The 15,727-nt window shown below is 44.4% G+C and overlaps 1 protein-coding gene across 1 annotated transcript; it reads left to right on the plus strand.

Moving 5' to 3' along the window:
• The first annotated feature begins 13,898 nt into the window (after positions 1–13,898).
• GPR151 (G protein-coupled receptor 151) lies at positions 13,899–15,222 on the plus strand. The gene has a single exon (XM_058732697.1). The coding sequence runs from the start codon at positions 13,901–13,903 to the stop codon at positions 15,170–15,172; it is 1,272 nt and encodes a 423-aa protein (XP_058588680.1). The 5' UTR covers positions 13,899–13,900; the 3' UTR covers positions 15,173–15,222.
• The last annotated feature ends 505 nt before the right edge of the window (positions 15,223–15,727 follow it).

Below are 15,727 nucleotides of genomic sequence, written 5' to 3' on the forward strand. Positions count from 1 at the left end.
CCTGCTTTGATCCCACCCTGCAAGTTAATCACCACATTCCTAACTAGCAGCAGAACTGCCCAAGAATGTAAAATGCCAAGTATTTTGCCTCTGAACTGGAAATCGAAAGGTAATTGCCAAGTGTACCTAATCCAAGACTCTGGTGGAAATACGATAAACCCCACAGGTGTGTACAACCAATCCAAATTAGCAACGCTGAGAATTGTAATTCTTACAGAATTGTTTCAAGCCTTTCAAGTACAACCTGGGATCCCAGCAGAGCTCTGTCCCATTAAGCAATTAATTAATCTTAAAAAATTGTTTGCCTTCAACTACATCTATTTGCTTACAATGAATGTACGTTAGTCTTTTAAACTACCAGCTTCCTGGGAGTCCCGGAGACCCTCTCCAGAGGCCCATGAGATCGAAACTATTTTCTATTAAGACTAAAATTGTATTTGCCTTTCTTACTCTCACACATTCATGAGTGCGCAGTGGAGTTTTCTAGAGTCTACATGCTGAATGATACTTCAACAGACTGAATGAGAAGCAGATAGGAGAATCCAGCTCTCTTCTATTGAACCAGGTATTGAAAGAGATTTTCAAAAACATAGAACATCCCACAGTGCTCACTAGAATTTTGTCTTAGGAAGTGTGGTTATTTCTTAGGCGCCTGGGTGGCTGAGGCGGTTAAGCGCCCGACTCTTGATTTTGGTTCAGGTCATGATTCCAGGGTCGTGGGCTTGAGCCCCTCACCAGACTCTGTGCTGAGTGTGGGGCCTGCTTAAGAATCTCTCTCGGGGCGCCTGGGTGGCTCAGTTGGTTAAGCATCTGACTTCAGCTCAGGTCATGATTTCATGGCTCGTGAGTATGAGCCCTGCATCAGGTTCTGCGCTAAGAGCTCAGAGCCTGGAGCCTGCTTCCGATTCTGTGTCTCCTCTCTCTCTGCCCCTTCCCTGCTTGTGTTCTGTCTCTCTCTGTCTCTGTCTCCCAAAAATAAATAAACATTAAAAAATTAAAAAAAAAAACTAAACAATCTCTCTCTCTCCCTCTACTCCTCCCCTGAGAGCATGCGTGCTCGTGTGCACACATGTGCTCTCTCCAAAAAAAAAATTTTTAATGTAGTTATTTCTTATAAAAACTGTTACTTATGTTAATATGTTAATGGGCCATTACCTTGAAATGAATTAACATTTAAAATTTTTTCTCAGCTTTAGTTTCTAGTAAGGTCAATATAAGACAGGTATAATCCACACCAACAAAAACTCTGAGGGGGCCTCAATAATTTTTAAGAGTGTGAAGGGATCGGGATACCTGGGTAGCTCAGTCGGTTGAGTGTCTGACTTCAGCTCAGGTCATGATCTTATAGTCGGTGAGTTCAATCTCCACATCAGGCTCTGTGCTGACAGCTCAGAGCCTGGAGCCTGCTTTAGATTCGGTGTCTCCCTCTCTCTCTGCTCCTCCCCCACTCACGCTCTGTCTCTCTGTCTCTCAAAAATAAATAAATGTTAAAAAAAAAAAAGAGTGTAAAGGGATCCTCAGATCAATAACTTTCAGAACCACTGTGTTAAACAAATTTCCTGTTGTTTATTAGATTAAGCAAGCTCTCTGCAAGCTGGTTTCATCTTAAATAATCTTTTTTGCATCACTAATGAAAAGAGGGGTCAGGTTCAGAATTCAACTCTCAAAGCTCCCTGCAGACCTCAGCACACTGCCCCTACTTGCCAACCCTACAGTCTTCACGTCTCCCATGGAGGCATTTCCATTCTGTCCAGTGGCTCAAGGACTGTGCTGTATGATGATTACAGTCATCACAACCCATCATTTTTTCCACGGGTGAGCTTTTACCACTTGTCAGGCATGTAGCCTTCAATATCTCAATAAGAGGAGCTTCGAACAGGGCCTGAACTGTGATAAGCCCTCATTCAGTGTTGGCAGAGATGGCTGCCTTACAATCGTCTGAGGAGGAATGTATGCTAGTCTCCCTCATTTGCAGTTAGACACCTGTTACTTGCTCACGCGCACACAGCTACCAAGCGGCAGAGCCAGGATTCCAACCCGGCTCCATCTCAGTCTCAAGTCCAAGGGCCAAACACTGCTGCTCATGCCAGTCTTTCTCACCCTTCGTGGTATAGATAAACCCTCTAGGGTTCGTGGTAAATGCAGATTCTGACTCATGGAGTCTAGGGTACCTGGGAGTCTGCATTTCTAACAAGCCCCCAAGAAGGCCAAAGCTGCTGGTCCCCGACGTACAGCTTAGAAGACTGTGCCACTGCCCTCTCATTAGCATCTTTAACCTTTTTTTTTTTCTCTGCATTCATTTCCCTCTGTCTTTACTGAGATGTCTTCAGCCCAATTAAAAGTATTTTTCATCTTTGCCCCATTCAACAAGAGTCCCTAACCTTCCTTCAACCCCTGTTTTTTGTCAGTCGTTCACAGGCACTCAAACTACCTTTAGGACACCACTTTCACTCTTTTCTCCATCAGCTGAACCAGTATTTCGAGCTGTCACAAGGGGGCACCGTCTGCTCTTCGGTAGTGCAGGCTCAGCATCACAGTCTTGGTCTGGATGACCTATGGAATTGTGTGATTTTGCAAACTTATTATTAAAAATGGACGGGAACTGGGAAAATCAAATTGCAGGTGGTGACCAGAAGTATAGGTCTCAAACACAGCACAGATGAAATGGCAATAGACATTATGAAGGGTGCCAAAAGGCAATAAGAACTATCTGGCCTTAGTGCAGGCTTTATGACAGTCCACTGTGTTTGTCTGTGTAAGATTAAAAAAAAAAAAAAAAAACAAGATGAAGAACTTGCCTGATTCCAGGGCGCCTGGCTGGCTCACCTGGGAAAGCAGGTAACTCTTGATCTCAGGGTCGTGAGTTCAAGCCCCATGTTGTGTGTAGCGCTTAAGTGAAGAAAAAAAAAAAAACTTGTCTGATTCCAGGAAATATGTCAAATATTAATTCTAGAGACAAGTTACTGGGTATTTTATAATATTTATTAACTACACTTTGAACAGAGCTCTGTCTCATTTTCCATAGATCACCTCCATACACACTTCAGGTATAAAAGCCCCTTACACCACTATGTTACACATATTACATAGTAAGAAAGATTCACTCGTGATGGAATCTAGTAAAATCCCATTCGCAACTGTATACATATATATAACTTATTTGTAAATATGCATAAAGAAATATGTCGAAGGTCTTCAGCAAATAAGCAGGGCTGTTGCTGAAGGGGAAACTCCAAAAGAAAATGTTTAGACTCTGGTCGTCATCACAGGACAAATAGCTAATTCATATCAAGCACATAGACAGTGTCTATTACACACATTTCTACCATTCCCCAGGAGCTGATCCCATACCTTCCTTTGATAATTCATTACCTTGGGTTCCAGTTATTAGAAAGAAAATTAACTTTGGGGACATATTAAGGCTTTGGAGCCAAAGACAGACAACCTGGAATCAAATCCCAGGCCTACCACTTACTGACCACATGACTTTGAATTAGTTGCTTCCTAAAATGCAATGCTCAGGATTGAGTGGGCAAAGGCCTGGTAGTGGAGGATGTGAAGAATTCAAGGATTCAATATTCAATTGTCCAGGTAATCCCAGTACCCACATAACACAGGAAATGCAAATGACCTTAGCAAGATTTAAGCCAGTTCAATGGTCTCCAGTGTCATTTGACATTTATGGGCAAGGATGGCTCTTTCTAAATAACTGCTAATGCTGGCTCTGAGTAAGAAATATACCCAAGGTTGACGGGAATGGACTGACTTTGATCAGTGTCACGAGACCCTACATAAGTCCTTTCCTCCCAGACATGCGCTGTCCCATACAAACATAGAACAGAACACTCAGCAGCCATTTCAAAGATGTAGATCAACTGTTCAAGGTTAATTATGACATAATATCAAAAAGCCAATTTACAAAGTCATCTGGTAGCATTTTGTCAAAGTGACATATTACCTATGATATATCTTTGAAAATATACATATCAAGTTATCTGGGATGTGTCACATCTCATCCTTCCTGTGCAGCCTTCCTTAAGAAACCCAGAAACTCTCCTGCCTTTCAACTTTTAACCCCTTTTCTAGATTCTCTGAGTGAATGATATACTCTGGAGTTTCAGAGACGTACCTCACAGGCCTCAAGAGTAAGTGAGGGGTGCTCAGATAATAGAACTATGATTCACTCCCCTCCTGCTTCAAAAAGAGCTGCTTTCATCTTACCTGTTGCAGATATTGGGCTCCTGATAAAAGGTTTTCCACAGCTAAATTAAGAATCAGCCCTACTGACCACAGTATTAGCTTGGTACATGCTTTACATTCCCAGTGGTATCATCTTATGTGACACTATGGATGATCTTTCACCAAAGTACATATTGTCTCCTCAAACAGAGGGCCTCAAAGACTTTACAAGACATTAGTCCTCCTCCCTTCATATATCCACAATTATTACAATGGCTTCATAGATTCCTGTTGAACAACTGAGAGTAGTTCCACTAGAACATCCATCTTTACAGAGGCGGTCAGCTAACAACAACCAAGATAGTTCCATCAAAGACTGGGACTCAATGGCTACAAATCTCCCCTGGCTTTTCTCATGACACCTGAAATCCTGTTTTACTGTCATCTCACACCCAAAAGCACGTCCTTCCCAGTGGCATTTTCGAAAAATGTCAACAATTCCTCAAATAGAATTTTAAACCAAATACAGTATTATGCTCAAAAGTAAAGTAATTACATGGAGGGATGCCTGGGTGGCTCAGTTGGATAAGCCTCTGACTTCAGCTCAGGTCATGATCTTGTGGTTCAACGTCAGGCTCTGTGCTGACAGCTCAGAGCCTGGAGCCTGCTTCGGATTCTGTCTCCCTCTCTCTCTCTCTGCCTCTCCCCCGCTCATTCTCTCTCTCTCTCTCTCTCTCTCTCTCTCTCTCTCTCTCTTTCTCCCTCAAAAATAAATATTAAAAAATTAAAAAATAAAAAGAATAAAGAATAAATAAAGTAATTACATGAATCTGGACTTGGGTCAACTTGAACAATAGATATGAAAAAGCAGAGTTGTGCTGTCCAGTGTAGAAGCCAATAGCCATATGTGACGATGTCTATTTAAATACTTCAAATCAAATAAATTTTAAAATTCAGTCCCTCAGCTATCTTCACAGCATTTCAAGTGCTCAATCACTATATGGAGCTAGTGGCTACCATATTGGAAAGTATAAATATAGAATATTCCCTTCATCACAGAGAGTACTGTTGCATAACATTGATATCAAGGCGACCGAGTCTACCATTTCATAAAGTGTTCTGAAGGACACTAGCCTGGTAAGATGCTATAATCCTGTCTAAATTAATCTGGAAAATTCTGCCTCCACACCCCCTGCCTTACAATGTATCAGAGTATTAACATCCTGAAACCTCAAGACTTAAGCTCTAGCGTCAGATCTGAGTTTGAATTCTAGCTCTGCCACTTATTAGCAGTGGGACCTTGACAGAGTTACTTACCATTGAACTTCAGTTTCTTCCTTTGATAAATGAACTTCTTTGAATTCATTTGAACTCCTTACTATTGTCATGATAATAAAATGAGATACTACATGTAAAATTTAGCAAGGTGCTTCACAAATACAAAAGCTTTAACAAATATAGCTCTAATAGTTGCTTTTTGAAGTGCAGAGAAGCCCTATATAACTTTGTTTAGTCCTGCATTTCCCAAATTCACTACCATCAAACTTCTTTAAGAATACATGGAAGAGAGAATAATACCGCCCCGCCCCCCCCCCCCCAATAAAGAGGCCTGTGCCCTAAGAACCTGAGTATATTTACCTCACATGGAAAAAAAAGACTTGTCAGATGTGATTGAGGAAAGGATTTTGAGATGAGATGACCCTGGATTATCCGGTGGGCCCAATGTAATCACAGGGGTCCTTCATATGAGGGAGACAGTAGGCTCAGAGTCAGAGAAGGAGATGTGATAACAAAGCAGAAGTCAGAGGGGGCACCTGGGAGCAGATGCTGTTCTGCTGGCTTTGCAGATGGAGGACAGCCCATGAGCCAAGAAGTGCAGGCACCTTCTAGAACCTGGCCAAGAGGAGGAAATGGAGTCTCCCCTAGAGCTCCTAGAAGGAATGCGGCCCTGCTGACACTTGACTTTAGGACTTTTCATCTCCAGGACTGTAAGATGGTTTGTAATGTTTTAAGGCACTAAGTTCATGGTAACTTATTACAGCAGGAATAGGAAACTAATACAGAATACCTGAAAACATCTCTCAAGCGACTGATGTTCCATTGCAAGTCTTATCTGGTGGGAAGAGCTGGATCCAGAATCAGGAATCCGGGGTCTAGCTCAGTTCAGCAACTAACAGTTTTCTAACTATTATCAGGTCAAAATCTCTGGGGCTTTTAAGTTTCTTCTACCAAATGATGACACTATCAACTCCTTTATCGGGATGCCTGGGTGGCTCAGTCGGTTAAGCGTCCGACTTCAGCTCAGGTCATGATCTCTCGGTCTGTGGGTTCGAGCCCCACGTCAGGCTCTGTGCTGACAACTCAGAGCCTGGAGCCTGCTTCGATTCTGTGTCTCCCTCTCTCTCTGACCCTCCCCCATTCATGCTCTGTCTCTCTCTGTCTCAAAAATAAACATTAAAAAAAAAACTCCTTTATCTAATTTAAAAATTTTTATGACAGTAAAAATGATAAACCTACTTCATGAAAGTAACTCCAACTTACTTATTTCAACTTTTGTCCATTCCAAGTATGGGGGGTGGGGGGGGGCGGGGCGGGATAAAATAATACAGAAAGTAGAAAAGTTTTACAAGAATGTCCTGAACTTTCATCAGGGATTTAGAACGAGGGTCTGAACAAGCATATGTTAATGCGCTCAGCAGCAAAGCTACCTGAACCAACATTGTGTACCCAGGTTGAAATATTTGGAATCAAGTTCTTGCCTCTTTCCCTCTCTGTCCAAACATCTTTTCTTTCAAAGATGTGGAGTTATGATATTCAGTCATTAAGGACATTTAATTTAAAAATTTTTTTTAACTTTTTATCCCTCCCAAGGATAAAAATGCAAGGACAAAACTTATAGACCACAAGAGCTTCCTCTCCCATTTTAAAAAGAAAAAAGAATCCCAGACTCAGGGGTGGCAATGTACTCTTCCTTTCTTAACACACCACAGGGAAAGGAGCTCAGCGCCGCATCTCTGAATACTGCACATTTCTTCCCCCGTTCGGCTGGTGCACAGGTGACAGACGATGCCAGGCGCCACCTGCTGGATTCTGTGGACACAGCTCTCTAGTCCGTGCCGAAGAAACCATCCCATCAGGACCGGCAAGAAGGTGCAAAGAGTAAAATACAAGAAACCACTGAACTGTACAGTTGGAGTAGGCCGTATGGTATGTGAATCATAGCTCAACAGAGTTCTTTTTTAAAAAGAAGGTAAAAGAAATGGACATGGCAATGGAATTTTGATTTTTTTTTAAACTAGATTTTCCTCTGAATGATGAGACCTGTCATTCCTTAAGGACCCACAACAAATGATACCCTACAAGAACAAAGTAGCTGTAGCCAGGGATGGGCTGACTGTGTCCAAAGCAGGATTTTAACCATTCTGGGCCCAAATAAATATTTTAGTCTTTTACTTGCTGAAAGGTTATTCCTTTTGTGTCTGTATAAAACAATGTGCCCTTATAAAAAAGAGAGAGAGAGAGAGACCTGTGTCATCTTCACTGCGATGAAATCAATCCCTGACATAGTGCTCTCCAGGATGTCTTTGACCAGGGCCTCTGGTTACATTATAACAAAAACCATAGCTACAATTATCATTCACATTGTAACAATATAAGAAGCAAACAAACTGTCAGGAAGGGAAAAAAAGGTCAAATTAAATACACCATAATATCAACCACAGCTGTGTTTCAATGGGACTTGGAGTGATTTTTTTCAAAAGAAAGTTTCAAGTTCTGCCTAAGCAGCCAAGATGTACCAACCTCCTTATACTCTTACTGTCCTTCACATCTATGTCCAAATGTTATCCTCCATAAAATCAAAACATGAACCATTAACAAAAAAAAAACAAACAAACAAACAAAAAAAATCCTTGGCAGGAAAAAGGGCAAGACAATGTGAAAAACAAGAAGCATCAACCCCACAGCTGAGATTCGTGGATCCCAGCCTGTGCCCTGCTACCCAGGATCCAGCGGCCTCAACAAGTCATGTCCACAGTTAGAGCATCAGTCTCCCTACCTGGAAAAGTTTTGACCCACACAGCGCAAAAGGCTGCATTCAGATATAACAGTTTCACTTTTTAGGGGCAGGGTTCAGATCTCCCGGCTCCCAGTCTGCGGAATTTGAAATCTACAGGCTAGCCATCCCTACAGTGACTTCAGAGGTACCTAACCAATAGCAGAAACAGGAGGGGGTGCTGTCTTGTAGGCGTGGCCACCCAGACCCGGCCAGACCCATTCACCACTCATAGACAGAATGTCACTCAGCATGCACCTGCAGCCTGGAACAACACTCCAAGACGCTAGACCCGAAGTAATGGGATGTGCCAGTCAGGAAGACCCCACAGCCAGAGCTACTCCACAGAAACAAGGTAACAGTAGTCCAAAAGATAGCACGACCCGTGGCCCTGGGAAAAGGGAGCCTCAATGAACCAAAGCCATCAGCAAAGAAAGAAACACCAACCATGTGTTGTGGCTCTTCCTCAACAGTGGAGTGGGAGAGAGGGGAGAGTAAGGAGTCGGGGTCCCTGAGGGCTAACCTAGAGAATGCCCGCACAGCCAGAGCTGGGCATACTCAACGAGCTCACCAACTGCTGGTCGGCAAAGCCCAGCCTGATCCACTCTGCTCCTCCCAGAACTTCCTGGGCAATGTTCAGAGCCTGCAAACCTACAGGCAGAAGGAGAGATTAACTCTCAGACACCCAAAGCAAACCCTGCTAACTCCTCTGATAAGAGATAGCTGTTTTCCGGTGTGTTTCATACGGGGAGACTGAATTCACAGCACTGATGAACTCAAAAAAGGCTGTGGCAGAGATGAGCAGGTCGGGGCAGGGCTGAGACTTCCCATCTGCAGGAGGCCTCTGATGGTCAGACACTCCCCCACCGGCTCTTAGTTTGCTTCAGGTGCCCACGATGGCCACCCTCCTTGCGGCACTGTCACTGAAGTTTCCTGTCCATTCATCTCTCCAACTAGATTGCAGCTGCTTAAGAAAAGGAGCTCTTGCACCACCTGCAGCCCCAAGGTTGAGCACAGATGTCTGGTGTTTGGCACAGAGGTGAAGTGGCTCAGTGAATATTCACTGAAAGAAAAGTACACAAGCTTTGTATCCCCAGAGCCAAAGGGCTCAATACCTGTTGTTGGACTGAACTATACGAGTTTCACAATTGTGATCTTAAAGAACACTACCCCACAGCTTCTTTAGGGGTGCAGGATAGCACAGTCCTTATGAACACCAGTTCTGGAACCCCAACTCTGGGGCCAGACCCACCCGGCTCGCAATCCCAACTCTGCCATCTATTGGCTGTGTGATCTGCAGACCCATGGGAAAGGCCTTTCAGGTCTCCATGCCTCAGCGTCAGCATCTGTAAGAGGAGGGTCTTAGCAGTAGCACCGTCCCCAGAAGCTGTCCAGAGGTTCAGTGCACAGGACGCTTAGCACTAGGGTTGGCAGTTAGGACTCCTCCAATCAGTGATGTTATTATCACTATGCCCTGGACCTGAGCTATAGGGTAAACTTTGCCCAGCCCTGCTAAGAGATCCTACTTAGCTCTGTTTTTATCAAAAGCCACTTACGCACACCTAAAACTAATATAACACTGTAGGTTAACTACCCTGGATTTCTTTCTTTTCTTTATTTTTTTTTTTTAAGCCACTTAAAATCTTGCCCACCACTTTGCTTTGTCTGGGTTCTCTCTCTCTCTCTCTTTTTCTTTTTTTTAGCATTTATTCATTTTTGAGAGATAGAGTGTGAGCAGGGGAGGGGCAGAGAGACAGAGAGACACAGAATCTGAAGCAGGCTCCAGGCTCTGGGCTGTCAGCTCAATGGAGGCTTGAAGCTGTCTGGGTTCCTTTGAAGTTTAAACCGGCTGAGGTCGTTTGCAACTTAAAATTAAAAAAAAAAAAAAAGTCTATGGCTTACATTATCTGTTTTATTACTACAGCTCAATTTCCAGGGGGCTTCCTCTTAACGTCACCACCATGGGGGTGTCCCCATGGAAGAGCAGCCTGGGACCCATCTAGGCATTTGGGGGCGGGAGTGGCGGTGGCATTGCTGCTGGGGGCTTAGCGTGAGTATGGAGTGGAGGCAGAAGGCTGTGTTGGGAGTCCATTTCCAAGCTGGGGAACCAGCACCAGAGACAACAAATTCTGAAACTCTCCCTTTCTCTCTGCTGACCTCAGATGTCCTCCTTCCCCGGCCAGCACTTTCCTTTGGGTCCTTCTAAACCACAATCTCTCTCTGGCTGCATAATTTGTGTCTGTAAATCACAATCTCAGAATAGAATATCCCTTCTCCTGGAGCCAACTGAGCATTCTAAGAGCGGGGACAGATCTGCTCTTTACCTTTTATTTGTCCCTCCCAAATGACTCTTAAAAAGAAAAGAAGAAAAAAGCTTTATTGAGGTATAATTTGCATACCATAAAATCCACCCATGTTGAGTACACAAGAGTTTCCATACATTTAGAGTTGTGTAACCATCCCCACAATCCAATTTTAACACACTTCCATGACCTCAAAAAGATCCTTTGTGCTTATCTGCACTCACCGCTTTTCCCACCCCAGCCCCAGCCCCAGGAAACCACTAATCTACTTTCTGTCTCCGTATTTTTGTCTTTTCTGGACATTTCATCTAAAAGGAAATTTACAGCATGCGGTCTCTGTGTCTGGCCTCTTTTCACTTAGCAGAGTATTTCTGAGGTTCACCTATGTATGCTGTAGCATGAGTCATTCCTTCATGTGGCTGAGTAGTATTCCGCTGCATGAATGTAATTTACTTAGTCATTCACCAGTGTGGGCATTTGGTTTGTTTCCAGCATTTTGGGATGGGGAGGCTGCTTCCCCTTTTCATCCCAAATAACTACCCATTTTATTTCTGTATTGTACTTGCTCAATCCACCTCCCTCTCATAATTTCTCCCCACGATCCCTTCTATCAAACAGGAAAGGGACTAGATGAGACAACTTTCCAAAATAAATAAAAATAGGGAAACCTGACAAATGTCCGCTATGCATACAACTTAGTCCTATATTTCAGTGAATATGTTATCAACAAAGACCTACTTACAAACAAGAAGAAATGCATATGGTGGGTTTTCTTCCTTTAGATTTGCTAAGTTATATCTAGCCTTTAAGTGGAAATGATGTTAACATGAATAAAAAGTGGATACAAGCTACATATAACACTTGTCAATACCTAGATGCACAAATGCTGATGTATCAAAAGAAAAGCAAAAACTTGGACTAGGTAATTCAGCTTGCCAATGGAGAAAATTCCTTTTTGCTGCAAGCATATAGTCTCTTTAATTTATTTATTTAAAGTTTATTTATTTTGAGGTGGAGAGGGGCAGAGAGAAAGAGAGAGACAGGGAGAGAGAATCCCAAGCAGGCTCCACGCCATCAGCACAGAGCCTGATGTGGGTCTCCATCTCACATCTCCACAACTTTGAGATCATGACCTGAGCCGAAGTCGAGTCGGATGCTTAACCGACTGAGTCACCCAGGCGCCCCTCATTTTGATTTTTATGGTTAATCCATAAATCTAGGAAGGATACTCAAAAACCCATTTCTAGCTTTCAAATGGTTCAGAAAATAATATGTATGTGTATATATACACATATAGGCACATGTGTAGGTGTGTATATACATATATATGCATAGAGAGAACAGATGTCCCAAAATGTTTATAATTGGTGAATCTGGATGAAGTGCATATGAATTGTACAAGGTCTTGCATTGTTTTTTCTGTAAGTTTGCAATTATTTCAAAATAAAAAGTTAAAATAAATTACCTCCAGAAAATGTGAAAAACTCAGGCTTGCAGTTCTTCAGGCCATACATTTGGTCTCTAGCTGGACCACCAAATTCGTCTCCAAGTCCATTTTAACAGGCTGGGGAAGAGCCACATAACGGGGCTTAGTTTCCTTAGGCATCTTTTAAAGATCAGACTTTGGAGATGTTAAAGCCTTCTTGAACTCATGTAGGTAGCTGTTTGTCTTAGCGGTCTTCAAGAGCCTGGACCATCATAAGCTTGAAGCCATGATACAAAGGAGTATTTGTTTGTGGTCCCAAACCGCTGTCCTCCACATACTCCAGCTAGTGTATAATTCACACAGTGTCCATTTGCTTCCAGCAGTGCTCAGTGAGTTTCTGTGCACCACCCCCCTTGTTCCTCCCCATGAGATGGAGGGGGCCTCTTCACCCCCCACAAGTGCTGCTGCTGTTGAGGCGTCTATTGTTTCACCGTCCAAAGCGCTAACTGGGGGTTACGGCGCACTGCTGGGACAAGGCACTGCCCCCCACTACTGTTTGCTTAAGCACCACGACTTTCCAGAAAGAAGGGGAAGGCAGACAGACAAGGAAAACCAGCACAGACAGCTTTCCCAATATTCAGGGGCTGCTTATTCTGGCAGTTTAGAGCCGAGATGGCTCAGGCTTTGAGGAATTTTTCAATGCCATTCCCTTAGTTTCCAGAAACAAATTGATAGAAAACAGAGCTAGTACCAGGACCCAAAGGTCAGACTGCCAGCCCAGCACTTTTTGTGTTGGACACAAAGCATTCCTGGTTCCGCCAGGCTTAGAGTAGGGCGTGTCTTCGTGGCGATTCCACAAACCCCTTTGCCCGAATGACCCTAGCTCCTCAGATTCCTCCAGAGCACCTTTCCACTGGCCACCATAGAATGTCAAGACTGGTTCTAGAATCGTTTTTTTTCTGTGAATCTTTTTTTCTACTTTAACACGTAACTTCCTTTAAAATGCCTAAGGCGCCTTCCCCATAGAAATTGTTTATTTTTCTTTTATTCCTCCCGTCTAGGTAACTCCTCTGGGAGTTCTGTCTGCAGAGCAGCCTAATTCATCATTTGGTTGCCTTCATCATCGTCATCAGTTGCTGAAATGGTATTCAATGTGTTCTAGCTCAGAGTCTAACTATCATCACTTCTAAAGAAACTTGCAATCGTGCGACTAAATTTAGAGTCATTTGTAATTTGATTTTTCCGTAGGACTTCTTTGCAGTTTTTGTTTTCCTTCCTCAGCTCTGCGTGTTTGCTCTCAGCCGGCTGCTGGTGGGGTAGGATGGGTGAAGGCAGCAGCCCATCTCCGCAGGGGGAAAAGCGGCATCGGTCCTTGCTTCAGATCAACCCCTGACATCCACATCCCCTGGGGACTTGTTAGAAATGCACATTCTTGGGCCCTGCTCCAGACCTGCTGCATCAAGTAAGTGGGTGATTCTGGTCCAGGTTTCTATGCAAAAGACTGACTTGCTCAGATGCGGGCTTTACTGAGTTACAGACGGCAGTCAAGATTTTAGAAACAGCTGGCTGAAAACGATTGCCTGACTGGTGCGCGACGCCCCTCCCCAACCCCCACCCCAGGAACAGAGCCCACTTACATGTATGTTGTCCTCATTTATCATTTATGAGTCTCTGGGGCTTTGACCCCACAGGGCTGCCGATCTGACACGAGGCTTGCTAATGAGAGGCACCCGAGCGGCCCTGCTGCTCACCATTCAGTGCAGCGGAGACGCGTCACATAAGGCAGAGTCGGGTCCACGTTCTTCCACACTCTGCTCTCAGGAAACAAGGGGAGGGTCCAGAGGTGTCATCTGACACGGATGACAGCCTATTTATTTCCTAGGCAAAAGAGCCGGGCAGGAAGACAGAAAGAAGCTGACTTCTGTAAGGACGAGACGCATGGAAGAGAGGATGCTGGCAGCTGCCTCCACAGACTCCAACTCCAGCACCATGAACGTGTCGTCTGCTCACCTCCACTTTGCCGGAGGGTACCTGCCCTCTGACTCCAAGGACTGGAGGACCATCGTCCCAGCTCTCTTGGTGGCCATCTGCCTGGTGGGCTTCATGGGGAACCTTTGTGTGATTGGCGTCCTCCTTCATAGCGCTTGGAAAGGGAAGCCATCCATGATCCACTCCCTGATTCTGAATCTAAGCCTGGCTGATCTCTCTCTCCTGCTGTTTTCTGCACCCGTCCGAGCGACAGCATACTTCAAAGGGGTTTGGGACCTAGGCTGGTTTGTCTGCAAGTCCTCTGACTGGTTCATCCACACGTGCATGGCAGCCAAGAGCCTGACGATCGTTGCCGTGGCCAAAGCATGCTTCATGTATGCGAGTGACCCAGCCAAGCAAGTAAGTATCCACAACTGCACCATCTGGTCAGTGCTGGTGGCCATCTGGGCTGTAGCTAGCCTGCTCCCCCTGCCAGAATGGTTCTTTAGCACCACCAGGCTTCACGCAGGTGTAGAAATGTGCCTCATGGACGTCCCCCCCGTGGCCGAAAGGTTCATGGCAATGTTTGGTAAGCTCTACCCTCTCCTGACGTTTTGTCTTCCATTACTCTCTGCCAGTTTTTATTTCTGGAGAGCTTATGGTCAATGTAAGAAACGAGGCACTAAGACTCAAAATCTGAGAAACCAGATGCGCTCCAGACAGCTCACAGTGATGTTGCTGAGTATCGCTGTCACCTCTGCTGTGCTGTGGCTCCCCGACTGGATAGCGTGGCTGTGGATCTGGCATCTGAAGGCTGGAGGCCCAGCCCCACCACAAGGTTTCATAGCCCTGTCTCAAGTCCTTATGTTTTCCATCTCTTCGGCAAATCCTCTCATTTTCCTAGTGATGTCAGAAGAGTTCAAGGAAGGCCTGAAAGGCTTGTGGAAATGGATGATAACCAAAAAACCACCAACTGCCTCAGAGTCTCAGAAAACACCAGCTGGTAACTCAAATGTCCCTCCCGACAATGTTCCATCTCCAGAGTCCCCAGCACCCATACCAGAGAAAGAAAAGCCTGGCTCTCCCTCCTCCAGTGTAGACAGAACGGAGAAGGCACAGATCCCCATCCTCCCTGATGTAGAGCAGTTTTGGCATGAGAGGGACACAGTCCCTTGTGTACAAGACAATGACCCTACCCCCTGGGAACATGACGATCAAGAGACGGGAGACTGTGATAAATAGATTTTCCAAGCAAAACAAATTGTGATTAATGTATTTACTTGCACTGCTGCTTGTCGATACTGCAGACTTTACGACATAACCCATGGTCCAATTACTAACGCTAGGAATTACAAAAATGCTTCACAGTATGCATTTTCAAAATGTGCCATTTGGTAAGTAGAACACTGTGTTAGGAGTCATGGTGATGTTTCAGAATTATATCCTGGCTATCCAAAGAATTAACTTCAGTGTTGTGTGAAGATGCTTCCGTCACACGTGAATAGAAATCCCAGACACTCTCTGTCCCTTGTTCACAACTGCTCTCTTACTGGGTACTCCTTAGGACTACCCTGTACTGGCTGGAGTAGAGCTTATCTTTGTCAAAGGCTGGACTCCTTTACTTTTACTTTCTTCCTGAACCTGCTAGCCTTAACTTCACTTAGCAAACTTTATTTCACTTAAGCTCAAAATTTACTTTATGAAAATCCACGTAGATTTTCCATGCCTGAAGGTTGCCAGAATAAGGATCACCACTTCATTGTGGGCTGATTTCAAACCGTGGCTTATTTTGGCTAA

This window comes from Neofelis nebulosa, chromosome 1 (assembly GCF_028018385.1).
Source record: "Neofelis nebulosa isolate mNeoNeb1 chromosome 1, mNeoNeb1.pri, whole genome shotgun sequence".
NCBI lineage: Eukaryota > Metazoa > Chordata > Mammalia > Carnivora > Felidae > Neofelis > Neofelis nebulosa.

Coding starts and splice junctions, on each gene's coding strand:
- GPR151 (XM_058732697.1), top strand. CDS start 13,901: ATGGAAGAGAGGATGCTGGCAGCTGCCTCCACAGACTCCAACTCCAGC.